Source organism: Hemiscyllium ocellatum, chromosome 11 (genome assembly GCF_020745735.1).
Source record: "Hemiscyllium ocellatum isolate sHemOce1 chromosome 11, sHemOce1.pat.X.cur, whole genome shotgun sequence".
In the NCBI taxonomy this organism is placed as follows: domain Eukaryota; kingdom Metazoa; phylum Chordata; class Chondrichthyes; order Orectolobiformes; family Hemiscylliidae; genus Hemiscyllium; species Hemiscyllium ocellatum.
Genome location: NC_083411.1, coordinates 139,528 through 156,834, shown reverse-complemented (window position 1 = coordinate 156,834; position 17,307 = coordinate 139,528). Strand labels below are relative to the sequence as shown.

Below are 17,307 nucleotides of genomic sequence, written 5' to 3'. Positions count from 1 at the left end.
AGAAGCATTGGCATTCCAATTGGAACTCTGTCAACAAGCAAATTGACTTAGATTCCATTTACCACTCCCTGAGAAAAAGAACATGCAATGACATCACCACAGGAAATGACATCACCCACTCAAAGAAACCTAAACACATAAATAGAAAGCGGGTCATGCCACCAGTGCTTCATCCAGAGGCTCACTGATGATGTTGCCTTGTATGGTGACAAAATGTCTGAAAACGAACCTTCTAGCTCAGCGAGCAAACCTACATCCTTATGAACTTCTATTAGGTCACTCCTCAACCTTCTGTGTTGAAAACAATCCCAGTCTATCCAACCTTTCTTCATAGCTAAAATCCCCTATATCAGGCAACATCCTGGCAAACCTTTTCTGTGCTCTCTCCAAAGCATCCACACCCTTCTGATAGTGTGCTGGCCGGAACTGTATGAAATATTTCATCCTTGTACTCAGTGCCCCTTCCAATGAAGGCAAGCATGCCGTAAACCATTTTTACTCCCTTATCTACCTACGCTGCCTCTGTCAGTGATGTGTGGACCTGCACACCCAGATCCCTCTGCATATCAATACTCCTAAGGGTTCTGCCACTTGCTGTACAATTTCCACCAGTCCTTGACCTTCCAAAATAATTGTTGATTTCGCACTTCTTGCTCAGTTGTTTAATTGTCCATCATCATTCAGGACTGGATATGGCATGACTGCAGAGTTTTGATCTGATTTGTGGTAGAATTGCTGACTCTGACAAAGGGAGTCTGCAGGACAGCAAGCCCTGCTACTACACAAGCCTTGCCAAAAATGTACGAAGAATCTAAGCTGGAGAAGCACCAATATCTTTGTGGGCAGATTTGCTAGTGCCCACTTGGGAGTGTGTATACTAGTGTGGCAGGGATGGGAATGGGAGCAGCAATTCATCACCTGAGGAGAAGGTAGATGTTAATAGGATGAACAAGCAGAGCCAGTTTAATGAACAAGGCAGGACTATAAAAATTGTATTAAGTAAGACAAGGACAGGATAGAGTATACAGCCAAAATTAGAGTTTTTTGTACAAATGCCTGGAGTGTAAGGAACAAATTACAGTCAGTTCTGCTGTAACATGCATTTCCTCAATGCAAATTGGCTATAAACGATTGAAGAATTTACAACATTATATGTAGAATGCAACCTTTCCTTACCTATATTGGCTGTAACGTGATTCCAGTCACTTTGGATTAAATGGTGCTGCCTTTTCCCAATTTTCTTGTAATGCAGGAGTGCGCAGGAACAGAATTATTGCATTAAATCAGAACAGATTGTAAATGAGCAGGCACTGATTCATATTGGAAACTGATATACTAGTTATTACGGAAACATGGCTGCAGGATGGTTAGGACTGGGAACTAAGCAAAGTAGGTGAATAAGGTTTATAGGAGGGATAGAGAAAATAGCAGAGGGGGTACAGTAGCATTTCTGATTAAAAACAGCATTGCTTCTTTGTGAGGGAGCATGTAATGAGGGGAAAGCATCCAGTGAAGACTTTATGGATGGAACTGAGGAACTTTGAAGGATCTAAAGTCATAATAGGTATTATATATAGACTAGCTGGTAAGAGCTCAGAAGTGCTAGATTATATAAATGCTGAAATTAGGCAACTTCAGGAGTGGACCTGAGTGGGAGCGAATTGGAAGGCAACCTGGGAACATAAGAGTTTCTGATTTTGAGTGTTTCAGTTGAGGGGGAACTGAAAAGGAATGTCACAGGAAGGCTGTGATTTGATTGCTAAGTAGGGAATCTGCTAAATTTGAACCTATGTTAAATTGAATCCTTGTTAAATTATTGGTTACAACTTGCATTCAGATTGAGATATTAAAAGTTCGAATTAGTTTTAATTAGTTTTGAATTTTTTTTAACATTTAACAGAGATATTAAAAGTTAAATGTTAAAAAAAATTCAAAACTAATTAAATAACATAAGGATGGAGGGTCATGTGATGTGTTGTTTCAGCATGATATGGGAGCTGGTAGACCTCATTGTGCTTCCCAGTGACCCTGTCTGTAGTAATGTTAGTTGCCCAAGGAACCCTGGCTCAGAGTTGATAAGCTGGAGTCTGAGATTCAAACTGCGACACATAAGAGAGGGGAAGAGTTACCTATATGATGTGTTTCAGGAGACAGTCACACCCCATAGACCAACTCAAATTCGACCAGTGGTCGGGACAGGAGGATGTGGCGAGAGTTAGGCAGCCAGAGGGATCCGGGAGATAGAGTTGTAGGAGCCTCAGCCTTTGTCCTTGTCCAACAAGTTCAAGAGTCTTGCTCCCTTTATGGATGGGAATGAGAACTGCAAGGAGGATCAGCTGATGGACCACAGCACCATGGTGCAGGGAGCCATTTAAGTGAAGGGGAGAGAAGAGAAAGGTAGTTGTAATTGGGGATAGGACAGTTCGGGGCATAGATACCGGTCTTTGTGAGCAGGATCGAGATTCCCGAAGGTTGTGTTCCTGCCTGGTGTTCGCGCTCGCGATATCTCATCTGGGCTGCAGAAGAACTTGGAATGGGAGGGTAAAGATCCAGTCGTTGTGGTCCACGTAGTTACCCATGACACAGATAAAACTGGGGCATAGGTTCTGCCAAAAGAGTATGAACAGCTAGGAGCTAAATTGAAAAGCAGAACCAAAAATGGAGCTAATTGGCCCAGGATCATTAAGATTAAGCAGGTAAATACATGGCTTAAAGATGGGTGTGGTAGAAATGGGTTAGAATTCATGGGGCATTGACACCAGTACTGGGGAAGAAGGGTCTTGTTCTCATGGGACTGTCTTCATCTGAATCATGCTGAAAAGTCCTAGTGAATTGCATAACTAGGGCAGTTGACAGGACTTTAAATTAAGTGGAGGGAGGGAGGGTTTCAGTTGTAGCAGAAATTAGAAAATCCAAACTAAAATAGGAGGTAAGAGGCCAGGTTAGCAATGTGGAGGATGGTTACCAATCAACCAAGGTGAGGGACAAAACAGTGAATGTCTTTATGCATCAAGGAATTATAAAAAAAGGGAAATTTACCAGGAAAACAAATTTAAAAGCTTTGTATCTATATGCATAAAGCATTCAAAACAAAATTAATGAGTTAATGGTGCAAATAGAAACAAAAAGGTACGATTTGGTACCAATTACTGAGACTTGGTGACAAGGAGACAAGGTCTGGGATCCGGGGTACTTAGCATTTTGAAAAGAGACTGAAAGGAAAAGGCAGTGGTGTAGCCTTGTTGATGAAGGAAGGGATCAGTGCGAGAATGAGAAATGACATAAGCACGGGAGATCAAGATGTGGAATCAACCCGGGTGAAAATAAGAAATAGCAAAGGGAAGAAGTACTTGGTAGGAGTAATTTCTCGGTCACCAAACATTGGTTCTGCATTGGGGCACAGTATAAACCAGGAAAAATCAGAGGCTTGCAAGAAAGGTACAGCAGTAATCATGGGTGATTTTGACATAGATTGGAAGAATCAAATTGGCAAGGGTAACCTGGAGGCAGAGTTCATTGAATGTATTAGAATTTCTTTCTTGGAGCAGGCTACTCTGGATTTGGTATTGTGTAATGAGGAGAGATTAATTGATGACATCATAGTTAAGGATCCTTTAGGGAGTAGTGACCAAAGCACGATAGAATTCAAAATTCAGTTTGGGGGTGAGAAAGTGGAGTCCCATAGTAATGTTCTGAAGAAGGGCTCATGCCTGAAACGTCGACTCTCCTGCTCTTTGGATGCTGCCTGACCTGCTGCTCTTTTCCAGCAACACATTTTCAGCTCCCATAGTAATGTACTGGAATTAAACAAAGGAAATTACATAGGCATGAGGATAGATTTGGCCTGAGTAGACTGAGCAGGAAGGTTAAAAAGTAAGATAACGGATGAATAGTGGCTGATGTTTAAGGAGCTACTCAGTTCCTCACAACTAAAATGTATCCCAGTGAGGAAGAAAGATGGTAAGGGGAGGTTAAAAACATCCATGGCTAAACAAGGAGGTCAAGGACAATATGAAGTCAAAAACTAGGATATACCATATTGCAAAGGCCAGTGGCAGGCTGGATGATTGGGAAACTCTCAAACATAAACCAAGGCATACTAAAAATTAATAAAAAGAGCTAAGGTGGATTACAAAAGAATTTTAGCATAAAATATCAAAAAGGATAGCAAAAGCTTCTACAGGTATAAACAAGGGCAGAGAGTCATTAAGGCAAATGTTGCTACCTTGGAAGATGAAACCAGAGAGTTAATAGTGGGAAACACAGCAATGGAAGAGATGCTAAATCAATACTTCGCCTGAGTTTTCACGGTGGAGGACAATAGTACTATTCCTAATGGAATGGGCAAGTCAGAGACAATAGAAAGGGTAGAACTTAGATTGGTAGGGAAAAAGTACTCAGCAAACTATTAGGATTGTGGACAGACAAGTCCTTCGGGCCTAACAGTCGATATCCTAGGAATTAAAGGAAGTGGCGGTGGAGATAGTGGATAGATTGGTTACAATATTCTAAAATTTCCTGGTCATGGGAAAGGTTCCAGTGGATTGGAAAAATGCTTATTCAAAAAGGGAGGGAGGCAGTATGTGGCAAATTACAGACCAGTTAGTTTTACAGATGTTGTTGGGAAAGTGTTAAAATCAATTATCAAGGAAGCAATATCAGGGCATTTGGAAAGTCAAAATGCTATCAATCAGAGTCAGCCATCCTTCCTGCTCAATCTACTCAGGCCAAATCTGTCCTTATGTCTATATAATCTCCTTTGTTTAATTCCAGACGCTATTGTGGGACTCCACTTTCTCACCTCCAAACTGAATTTTGAATTCTATCGTGCCTTGGTCACTACTCCCTAGAGGATCCTTAACTATGATGTAATCAGTTAATCTCTCCTCATTACACAATGCCAAATCCAGAGTAGCCTGCTCCTTTATGAAGGGCAAGTCATGTTTAACTAATTTGCAGAAGTTCTTCGAAGATGTAATAAGCTAAGTGGATAATGGGATTCTGTAAATGAAATATATCTGGACCTCTGGAAGGTATTTGATAAGATGTTGCACAAAAAGTTAATTCACAAGGTTGCATCATATGGGATAGGGGTAATTTAATAGCTTGGTTAGAAGGCTGGTTAATGAGCAGAAGACAGAGACAGGATAATTGTTTTCTTCTGGATGGCAAGAATTAACTTGTGAGGTGCCATAGGGTTTGGTCCTTGGACCCCAGCTACAATCTACAATAACAACTTGGATACAGGGATAGAAGGCCCTTTAGCCAAATTTGCAGTCAACACAAAAATAGGCGGGACGGTAAATTGCAATGAGGAAATAAGAACCTTGCAAATGAATACAGATAGGTTAGGAGAGGGGGCCAAAATGTGGCAGATGGAGTTTAATGTGGATAAATGTGAATTATGCATTTTGGTTGAAAAAATAGGAAGGCGACCTGTTATCTAAATGGGGAGAGACTTTGGGGTGCTCCAGTGCAGAAGGATCTGGGTGTCCTCGTTCATGAGTCATGGAAAACTAGCATGTAGGTACAGCAGATAATAAAGAAAGTGAATGGAATGTTGGCTTTTATAGCTAAAAGAATAAAATATAAAGGTAAGGAAGTATTGTTGCAACTATACAAGGTATTAGAGTATTGTGCACAGTTTTGGTCCTGTTATTTGAGCAAAAATGTAGTGGCATTAGAGAGAGTTCAGAGGAGGTTCACTAGATTGATCCCAAAGATAAGGGGTTTGTTGTGTGAGGAAAGATTGAACAGTTTAGGCCTATGCTGTCTAGAATTTAGAAAAATGAGGGGAGATTAAATTGAGGTATTCAAAATGATAAAAGGTGTGGATAAAATCGACATAGAGCAGATGCTTCTTCTTGTGGAGATTATAGGATGAGAGGTCATAGTCTTAGATAAGGGACAGCAAATTTAAAACAGAGTTGAGGTGAAGCTACTTCTCCCAAAGGGTTGTGAAACTGTGGAATTCACGACCCCAAAGTGGTAGGGAATGCTTGGACAGTGAGTAACCTTAAGGAGGAGTTAGACAGATTTTTAATTGGTCATGGGTTGAAGGGTTATAGGGAAAAGGCAGGAAAATGGAAGCGTGGAGCATATCGGCGGAGCAGACTCGATGGGCCTTATGGCCTAATTCTGCTCCTATATCTCTGAGAAGGTGACCAAACAGGTGGATGAGGGTAAAGCGGTTGATGTGGTGTATATGGATTTCACTGAGGCATTTGATAAGGTTCCCCATGGCAGGCTGTTGCACAAAATATGGAGGTGTGGGATTGAAGGTGATTTAGCGGTTTGAATCAGACATTGGCTAGCTGAAAGCAGACAGAGGGTGGTGGTTGATGGGAAATATTCATCGTGGAGTTTGGTAACTAGTGGGGTACCGCAAGGGTCTGTTTTGGGTCCACTGTTGTTTGTCATTTATATAAAAGACCTGGATGAGGTCATATATGGATGGGTTAATAAATTTGCAGACGACACTAAGGTCAGTAGAGTCGCGAATTGTGATGAAGAATGTTGTAGGTTACAGAGAGAGATAGATAAGCTGCAGAGCTGGGCTGAGAGGTGGCAAATGGAGTTTAATGTGAAAAGTGTGAGGTGATTCACTTTGGAAGGAGTAACAAGAATGAAGAGTATTGGGCTAATGGTAAGAATCTTGGTAGTGTAGATGAGCAGAGAAATCATGACGTCCAGTACATAGATCCTTGAAAGTTGCCACCCAGGATGATAGGGTTGTTAAGAAGGCATATGGCGTGTTGACTTTTATTAGTAGAAGGATTGAGGTTCAGGGCCACGAGGTCATGTTGCAGTTGTACAAAACTCAGGTGCGGCAGCACTTGGAGTATTGCATATATTTCTGATCACCGCATTATGGAAAGGATGTTGAAGCTTTGGAAGGAGTTCAGAGGCAATTTACTGGAATGTTGCCTGGAATGGAGAGAAGATCTTCTGAGGAAAGCTGAGGGACTTGAGGTTGTTTTTGTTAGAAAGAAGAAGGTTGAAAGGTGACTTAATTGAGACACAAGATATTCAGAGGTTTGATAGGGTGGACAGTGAGAGCCTTCTTCCTTGAATGGTGATGGCTAGCATGAGGGGACATATCTATCACTCCTCAGTTTAAAGCTATGGGATAGATGTCAGAGGTAGTTTCTTTACTCAGAGAATAGTAGGAGCATGGAATACACTGCCTGTAACAGTAGTAGACTTGCCACCTTTAAGGGCATTTAAATGGTCATTGGATAGGCATATGGACGATAATGGAATAGTGTAGGATAGATGGGCTTCAGATTGGTTCCACAGGTCAGCACAACATCAAGACCGAAGGGCCTGTACTGCGCTGGAATGTTCTGCGTATTCACAGCAGAAAAGGTGTATAGCTTGCCAAAGATCCCCAAAAAACTAACAGAGGATCAGGGATAGTGTCTAAACAAAGCCAGTTTAACTAAACCATCACTTATGGGATAATTAACAGAATTGAAGAGTGACAAATCTCTAGGACTTGATGGATTCTATTTATGGGTGTTAAAGGAGATAAAAGGATACATTGTTGTTGCCTCAATCATAATCTTTCAGGATTTCTTGGATTCAGGAATTGTACCTCTGAATTGGAAATTTGCTCATGTCACTCTGCTCTTTAAGTGTAACAGAGGGAAACCTGGGAATTACAAACTAGTTATAGCTAGACATCTGTGGTGAGAAACATCTGTTGGAGTTTAGCATCAAGAAGAGAGTAACTGATCGCGGCAACATTTTAGTTAATGAGGGAGAGTCAATATGGATTCATGAAGAGTAGGTCATATCTGATAAATTTAATGGTTTTGTTTGAAGAGGGAGTAAGTTGGTGGACAGAAGTAAGTGAATGGATGTTGTTTATCTGGACTCCTGAAGGCTTTGTTAATGCTCCCACACAAGATACTGGTAGCTAAGGTGAACCCCATTTTATTGAGGGCAAATTACAGACCTGGATAGGAAATTGGGTGAATGGCAAAAAGCAATGGAACCAATGGTTCAATTTCAACAGTTGAAATAATGGATAGTACTCAAATTGGCAGGATATGATTAGTGATGTCCCACAGGAATCTGTGTTGGGGAGGCCTTGGAGAATGTTGGCCACTTCCAGTACATCAGAGTGTTCTGTTGGCCAGATTCAGCATTACCTCCAGTGTTTCATTGTGGTAATACTGCACTTCGCCAAATACCTGGGAATCACTGACCCAAGACTGTCCTAAATGGAGGACGATCATCCGGGAAGGCATCAAACACCTTGAGACTTGTCAGGAAAAAGCAGAAGCCAGGGGAAAACCACGTAAGGAGCATGCTGCCACACCAATGTCCTATCCACCCTTTCCTGTGACCACCTTCTGCCCCAAGTGTGGCAGAGTCTGTGGAAGCCGCATTGGTCTGTACAGTTACCTACACCATCACCCTGAGAGTGGAAGGAATATGTCACTCTTATTTGCAAGGGACTGCCAATGATGATGCCCCTCATGATTTTATAAGCCTCTAATAACATAGAACATAGAAAAGTACAGCGCAGAACAGACCCTTCGGCCCATGATGTTGTGCTGAGGACTAATCATAATCTAAAATGAAATAACCTAACCTATGCACCTCTCAATTCACTGCTGTCCTTGTGCATGTCCAGCAGTTGCTTTAAATGTCCCCAATGACTCTGCTTCCACCACCTCCACCACTGGCCACGCATTCCATGCATTCACAACTCTGCACAAAGAACCTACTCCTGACGTCCAGTCTATACCTTCCACCTAACACCTTAAAACTGTGATCCCTCGTGGCAGTCAATCCTGCCCTGGGGAAATGTCTCTGGCTATCGACTTTATCCACGCCTCTCATTACCATGTACACCTTGATCAGGTCACTTCTCTCCCTCCTTCTCTTCAGAGAGAAAAATCTGAGCTTAGTCAATCTCTCTTCGTAAGATAGGCCCTCCAGTCCAGCAGCATCCTGGTAAACCTTCTTTGCACTCTCTCTAAAGCCTCCACATCTTTCCTATAATAGGATGACCAAAACTGGACACAATATTTCAAGTGTGGTCTCACCAGTGTGGTCAAACCTCGTGGCTCTTAAACTCGATCCCCCTGTTAATAAAAGCCAAAACACCATATGCTTTCTTAACAACCCTATCCACTTGGGTAGCAACTTTGAGGGATCTATGCACTTGAACACCAATATCCCTCTGTTCCTCCACACTGCCAAGAATCCTGTCTTTAATGCTATATTCAACATTCAAGTTTGACCTTCCAAAATGCATCACTTCGCATTTATCCAGGTTGAACTCCACCTGCCATTTCTCAGCCCTGCATCATGTCTATGTTGCGCTGCAGCCTGCAACATCCTTCAATAGTATTAAGTGCACCTCCAACCTTTGTGTCATCGGCAAATTTACTAACACACCCCTCAACCTCCTGATCCAAGTCATTTATAATAACTACAAAGAGAAGTGCCCTACGGAACACCACTCACCACTGACCTCCAGGCAGAATACTTTCTATCTACAGCCACTCCCTGCCATCTGTCAGCCAGCCAATTCTGAATCCAGATAGCCAAATCTCCCTTTAGCCCATATCCCCTGACTTTATGAATGAGCCTACCATGGGGAACCTTATCAAGTGCCTTGCTGAAGTCCATATACACCACATCCAGTGCTCACCTTCGTCAACTTGTCTCATCACTCCCTCAAAGAACTCAATAAGATTAGTGAGGCATGACCTGCCCCTCACAAAGCCATGCTGACTGCTTTTAATCAGACTATGCTTTTCCAAATAGTTACAAATCCTATCCCTCAGAATTCTTTCCAAAACCTTGCTGACCACAGATGTAAGACTGACTGGTCTGTAATTGCCAGAGATTTCCCAATTCCCTTTCTTGAAAATAGGAACAACATTTGCCTTCCTCCAAACCTGCCGTACAACTCCCGTGGAGAGTGAGGAAGCAAAGATCTTCGCCAGCGCTGAGCAACCTCCTTTCTTGCTTCCCGGAGCAGGCTGGGATAAACCTGTTCTGTCTCTGGGGACTTATCAATCTTAATGTTTGCCAAAATTTCCAGCACATCAATCTTAATCTGTTCAAGGCTGTTTCCCAGCTCCTCAAAGTTCTCATTCACAACAATGTTCCTTTCCTTACTGAAAACTGAAGCAAAAAAACTCATTCAGGGCTGCCCCGATCTGCTCAGACTCCATGCACAAGTTCCCTCCGCTATCCCTGATCAGCCATACCTTCTCCCTGATCATTCTCTTATTCCTCACATATGAGTAAAATGCCTTTGGGTTCTCCCTAATCCTTCTTGCCAAGCCTTTTTCGTGCGCCCTCCTGGCTCTCCTCAGTCCATTTCTGAGCTCCTTTCTAGCAAGTCTGTAATCCTCTAAAGCTGTGCTAGATCCTTGCTTCCTCCATCATCCGTAAGCTGCCTCCTTCCTATTGATAAGAAACTCCTCTGTTCACGTCATCCAAGGTTCCTTAATCTTACCCCTTCTTGCCTGTCTCAGAGGAACAAATTTATGCATCACTCACAACAAGCGCTCCTTAAACAGTCTCCACGTCTTGTGCCCTTGCTGTGGAACAATTGCTCCCAGTCTGTACTTCCCAACTCCTGTCTGATAGCATTACAATTTCCTTTTACCCAATTAAATATCTTCCCAAGGTAACTGCTCCTTTCCCTCTCCATGGCAGTGGTAAATGTGAGGCAGCTGTGGTCACTGTCACCAAAGTGTTCTCCCACCGCGAGAGCTGACACCTGTCCTAGCTCTTTGCCGATCACCAAATCCAAAAATGGCCTCTTCCCTCGTCGGCTTATCCACATACTGAGAAAGGAAACCCTCCTGAACACACCTGACAAAAACGGCTCCATCCAAACCATCTGCACTGAGAAGGTTCTAGTCAATATTGGGAAAGTTGAAGTCACCCATAACAACAACCATGCTACATCTGCATTTTTCCAGAATCTGCCCACCTATGAGTTCTTCGATCTCCCTACTGCTATTAGGGGGCCTGTAGAACAGCTGTTCCCTTGTTGTTCCTAACTTCCACCCATACTGACTCAGTAGGCAAACCTTCCTTGACAACCTTCATTTCTGGAGCTGTGATGCACTCTCTGATTAGCAATGCTACACCCCTCCTCTTTAACCCCCTCCCTGTTCTTTTTAAATGTCACCCTCAACCTACTCTCCAGCGCAAAAGGTCCCACCTTATCCAGCCTCTCCCGATAATTCAAACCCTCCTGTCCCTGTAACTTTGGTTCCAGCATGTTTCGGGTGGAACCCATCCAATTTGAAGCTCCCTTCTTCCCCAGCACTGGTGACAATGCCAATGTTTTGAGCCAAACATTTATCTCTTTAATCTTGTTAACCCTATACCAATTTGTTCATGGCTCAGGTGGTAATCTAGAGATTATTACCTTTTTGGTTCTGCTTTTAAGTTAGCCCCTAGCTGCTCATAATTCTTCAGTGGAACCTCTTTCTTCTTTCTGCCAATTATCATTAGCACCTACATTGGACGATGTCAACTGGATCTTTCCCCTCCAATTCCAAGTTCCTCTGCAGCCCAAATGAGAGATCCTGAGCCTAGGCACCAGGCAGGTAGCATAGCCTTCAGGACTCCTGATCTTGCTACAGATTACAAGGTCTATCCCCCCAACTATACAAGCCCGATTACAACTCCATTTCTTTTCTGTCCCCTCTTGAATGGCTCATGGTATTGGGGGAGGCAGCAATCTAGTGGTGCTATCACTGTACTATTAATCCAGAAGTCTGGGTCATGTCCTGGTGACCCGGGTTTGAATCCTGCCACAGCTGATGGTGGAATTTGAATTCAATAGAAATCTGGAATTAGAAGTTTAATGATGACCATGAGTCCATTGTCAATTGTCAAAAAACCCTATTTGTTTCAATATTGTCCATTACGGAAGGAAACTGTCATCCTTACCTGGTCTGGACTACATATGACTCCACACCGCACCCCTAACAATGTGTTTGGTATTTGACTGTGTGACTGATACCTGTTCTGTGTGTGATTAATTAAGGTAAGGTGTGAATTTTTGGGGCCCAAAACTAGAGTGCATAGATTTAAGATGAGAGGGGAAAGGTCTAAAAAGACTTGAGGGGCAATATTTTAGACCCCACTCCCAACTCCGTGTGCCACCTAGCTCTGCCCCCAATACTGTCCCCCACCTCCAACACCAACCCCGACCCTCCCAACCCCAAACCCCGACTCCCCGCCCCCAACCCAGTGCAACACTGCTCCTCAACACCTCCCCCACAACACCCCCCCACCACCAACCCCGTGCAACACCTCCACCCAGCTCTCAACACCTTCCCCACCCCAACCCTGTGCAATACTTCTCCCCACCCTCAACACCTCCCCCCGCCCCCAACCCTGTACACCCCCTGCCCTCTCTCCAGGGCAGCCAGACTGGACACTAACAAGACTGCTGCTGCTGCCTTTGTGGGGTAAGTCTCCAAATAGCGCGAGCGCGCGCGCACACACACACACACACACACACACTAACACACACACACACACACATACACACACTAACATACACACTAACACACACACACACTAACACACTCTGGGGAGGAGGGGGGTTTAGGGTCACCCCTCTATGGAACTCCAGGGAAAGTGTGGGGAGAGAGAGAGGGCGGGAGGTCAGTTATTTGGAGACGGTGCCTGTTTAATCACTGTCAACAAAAGACGTGATCACTGCTGGAAATCCGTCTTTGAAATAATGCTTCTATCGGGACCTCAAGATCTCCTTCAGATAATCCGACCTTCGGATAATTGGTATTCAGATGATGGAGGTTCCTCTGTATAGGAAAAGAGTTGCCTGAGTAAGAAGTAGAGGTGGTACAATTAAAACATTGGAAAGGCTTTTGGATGGGTATATGGATAGGAAAGGTTTAGAGATATGGTCCAAATGCAGACAAATGGTTCTGGTTTGGTTTAGGAAACCTGGTTGCCATGGATAAGTTGGGCCGAAGGGCTTGTTTCTGTGCTGAATACCTCTGAATCTCTGTGACTTTTAACTGCTGTCTGAGCAATTAGGGAGTGGCAATAAATGATAACATAGCTAGTGATGCCCTTATCTCGTGAATGAATTAAATCAAAAACTATGACGCTATGTTTGTCATACCCCTATAAGCTTCAATCTCATCCACGTAGAGCGCAAGAATCTTTTTAGACAAGGAAAAGGGCTGAGAAACCTTCAACCCTACCCCCTGGATCCCTTGCTTGTTGTCACACCCTCCTACCCCTGATCACTGACTGAATTGGATGTAATTAACTTAAGGGGTGTGAATGCCTTCTGAAACACATCCAGGTAAGTCTTCTCCTTTGCACAATTAAAAGCTCAGCCTCTACTTCATCAACTCTGAGCCAGAGTTCCTCAAGTAACCAACACTCTTTACATATGTGGTCACATGGACCACAATGGGGTCCACCAGCTCCTACATTCAGGTACAAGATATCGCCTAGTCTGGCATATCTTTATCATTTAGTTAAATTTGAATTTTGATTATTTTGTACTGGTGTGTAAATACCTCTATTTACCTCCAATCTGAAAGTAACATGTAATATATAGCTAAATGAGTAGCTATAACCAAACAATGAACTTAGTTTCCCTGTGGTAGCATTCTTTGATGCTGAGCCCTTGATTCTTGACTTCAGTTACCCTAATAAAAAAAAACCTGAAACTCTGGGCCAAAGAAAAGCGAAAAGCACCTATTCTCCTCTGCACTGAATTCCCATATTGCCACCAAAATCCCTGAACTATATTCTCACTTGGGCTGTCTCCCCCTCCAGATGGGATTTCCTTCTTGACCGTTCGAATCTTACAAATCGTGTGCTTTCTCTTTTGTTTTTATGCTATTGATAAAGTGTTGCTGGAAAAGCACAGCAGGTCAGGCAGCATCCAAGGAGCAGGAGAATCGATGTTTCGGGCATAAGCCCTTCATCAGAAATGAAGCTTGTGGGCCAAGGGGGCTGAGAAATAAATGGGAGGGTGTGGGGCTGGGAGGTTAGGTAGCTGGGAATATGATAGGTATGTGAAGGTGGGGGTGAAACTGATAGGTCGGAGAGGAAGGTGGAGTGGATTGGTGGGAAAGAAGATGGACAGGTCAAGAGGGTAGTGCTGGGTTGGAGCCTTGGGACTGTTATAAGGTGGGTGACGGGAAATGACAAAACTGGTGAAATCCACATTGATCCTGTGTGGTTGCAGGGTCCCAAGGTGGAAGATGAAGTGTTCTTCCTCCAGCTGTCGGGTGGTTAGGGTTTGGTGCTGGAGGAGGCCCAGGACTTGCATGCCCTTGGTGGAGTGGGAGGGGAAGTTGAAGTGTTCAGATGTTCTCTGAAATGATCCACAAGTTGGTGTCCTGTCTCCCCGATGTAGAGGAGACCACATTAGGTGCAACAGATACAGGAAATGATGTGTGTGGAGGTACAGGAAACATTGTCAAACCTCACCGACGCACCATGGAAAGCATACTATCCGGTTGCCTAAAGGCCTGCAATTGCTCTGCACAGGACCACAAGAAACTACAGAAGATTATGTACACAGTCCAAACCACCATAGAAGCCAACCTCCCATCTGTGGAGTCCATTTACATTTCTCGTTGCCACAGAAGGGCTGCCAACATTGCTGAAGACCCCTCCTACCCTAATAATGCTCTCTCACCATCTCTTTGTCAGGCTTGAACATACGAACCAACAGGTTCAAGAACAGCTTCTTCCCAGATGTTAATAGACTGCTGAATGGACTCTTGAACTTCAAATAGTGTTGACCTTCTTTTGTGCACCTTCTGTGCAGTGTAACTTGTATGCCTCACTCTGTCTAAGCAACCTATGATCAGTATATCCTTGTTTGCTATGATCTGCCTGTATTCTCACAAAACAAAGCTTTTCACTGTACTTAGGTACATGTGACTGCAATAAAGCAAATCAAATCAAGGCAACCCCAATCTCTCTGCCAACTGCCTGTCCTTTCGTTGGATGTGTATCCTTAGATATTCTCAACCCTGATCCCATTTTGGTCATATCTCTGTGAACCCACAACATCGTCCCTGCCAATTTCAATCTGCTGTACTAGTTTCTCGAGCTTTCTTTAATCTCTGCCGTTATGTCAATCATTCACAGCGCTATTGAAAACATTTTAATGCCCTGGCATTAATGCACATCTGCACTTTAATGGCATATGGCCCTCTAATTCTGACCTTTGTAATCATACATAGAGAGATCTTTGTCAAATCTCAGAGCTAAAAATCCTGAAAAATTTTACGTTATAGTTAGAGATTTAATTTCTCCAAATAATGAATCATGAAAGTAGACATTTTCACAAAACTGTCTTATCAGCGAATAGATGAGTGAGTGATTCCTGTTTTGGGATAGGGAAGAACTGGCTTTTATGTGGTGCTATTCACCACCTCTGGAGGGGTTGACAATAGGCAGGAAAGCTACTACTTGGTTATTGATCAAAATGACCCTCTGAGGAAGCAGAGAAGATATGTGTGTCCTTTTTCTGGTGAGCAAATGCCAGAATCATGTAAAACAATTTAATTTGCTAGATACAGCTGTTATAATAGGTATAAATTCTCATGTTAAAAATTGTTGATTGATTCAATTTAATTGTTAAAATAATAGGTGTCGTTAAGACTTAATTATTCATTTTCCGCAGAATTCTTCAAGGAACTTATAGACAATGCAGAGAAATCCTTGAACGATATGTTTGTACGGACTTACGGCCAACTATATTTACAGAACTCTGAAGTATTTCAGGAACTGTTTAAAGAGCTGAAGAAGTACTATGTGATTGGAAATCTAAATCTGGAGGACATGCTGAGTGACTTCTGGGCTCGACTCCTGGAGCGAATGTTTCGGTTGGTGAACCCTCAGTACCATTTCACTGAAGAATATCTGGAATGTGTTAGCAAATATACAGAGCAGCTGAAGCCATTCGGTGATGTACCACGCAAACTGAAGCTTCAGGTGACAAGGGCGTTTATTGCTGCTCGAACCTTTGCACAAGGTCTTAGTGTTGCACGAGATGTACTGAATAAAGTATCCACAGTAAGTAAAAAGAACATCTTGTTGTGATCAAGCTATACAGTGTTCCTCAGCCATTGTTTTGCCTACAGTATTATATGTGTAGTTACTGATGACCCACCTCCTCCCTGATTTTGGGACAGTGAAAGCAATTTAACTTGGTTTTCGATTAACTCAGAAGTCACATAACACCAGGTTATAATCCAACAGGCAAACTTTCAGAGTGCTTCTCCTTAATCAGGTGAAGTGGAGGGAAGCACATAGGCCCGTGTAATGAAGGGACAGTGTTCCGAAAGCTTGTCATTTCAAATAAACCTGTTGGACTATAAACTGGTGTCATGTGTCTTCTAACTTGGTCTACCCTGGTCCAACCTTGGCATCTCTACGTCATGGTTTTGTATTAAACATCACAACCAGGTATATTTGTGAATTGTTAATTTTTCCTGGAATGAAAGAAGTAATTTTTTTAAAAATGTTCTGGTTTGTAGAAGACAAATTACATCTGAGTATAAATACTAAAATAACTAAAAGTAATATTAATTCCATTTGAATTAATAAACCAAGCACAGATTAATTTTGTCAGAGCGAGACAGGTGAAAAGCAAGTTGTTACATTAGTATAGAATCTTGGTTAAAATACACATGAAGCACTATGAACAGCCTGGCCTTTGTATTGTCAAAAGGGGTAGGAGCTGGTATAAAGGTGATGAGTTATGTCTGTCATGAAAGATTGAGCAGGCAGAATCACTGAATTGTTATTGTGCAGATGGAGACCATTAACCCATCAAATCTGCACCAGATCTCGGCATTTTGGCCATAGTCTCGAACATTGTTTCTAATTAAAGAAACATCAAATATTTTCTTGAAAGCCTCAGTTGAACCTGTCTTCATCACAACTCAAGTCAACACATATTAGACTCTAATCATTCATTGCAGGAGAATTTTTTTTTCTCATCTTACATTTGTTTTTTTTTGCAAAACACATGAAATCTGTGCCTTTTTGATTTTAGTCCCCTATGGCCAGGGCCAGTTTCTCCCCATCTTCTTGTCCAGGCCTATCATGATTTTAAAAACTTGAATGGATCTCCTGTTAGTCTTGTCTTCTACAAATAACTAGTCTCAACTTTTCCAATCTTTCCTCATAACTGAGGTGTTGCATTCTCATAAATGTCTTTCGCATCCTTACTCCAGTGTGGTATCAAGAACTATACTCAACACTCCACCTGAGGTCTAAGCAGTGTTCTACAGGTTCATCATA

The 17,307-nt window shown here is 42.8% G+C and overlaps 1 protein-coding gene across 1 annotated transcript in view; it reads left to right on the top strand.

Annotated features, from left to right (window-relative positions):
• Positions 1 to 17,307, top strand: part of LOC132820338 (glypican-6-like) — a 207,406-nt gene that overhangs the window by 67,065 nt on the left and 123,034 nt on the right. Inside the window, exon 3 of the mRNA XM_060832360.1 lies at positions 15,683 to 16,074. Coding sequence (XP_060688343.1) covers positions 15,683 to 16,074 — 392 coding nt within the window. The remainder of the gene's footprint in view (positions 1 to 15,682; positions 16,075 to 17,307) is intronic.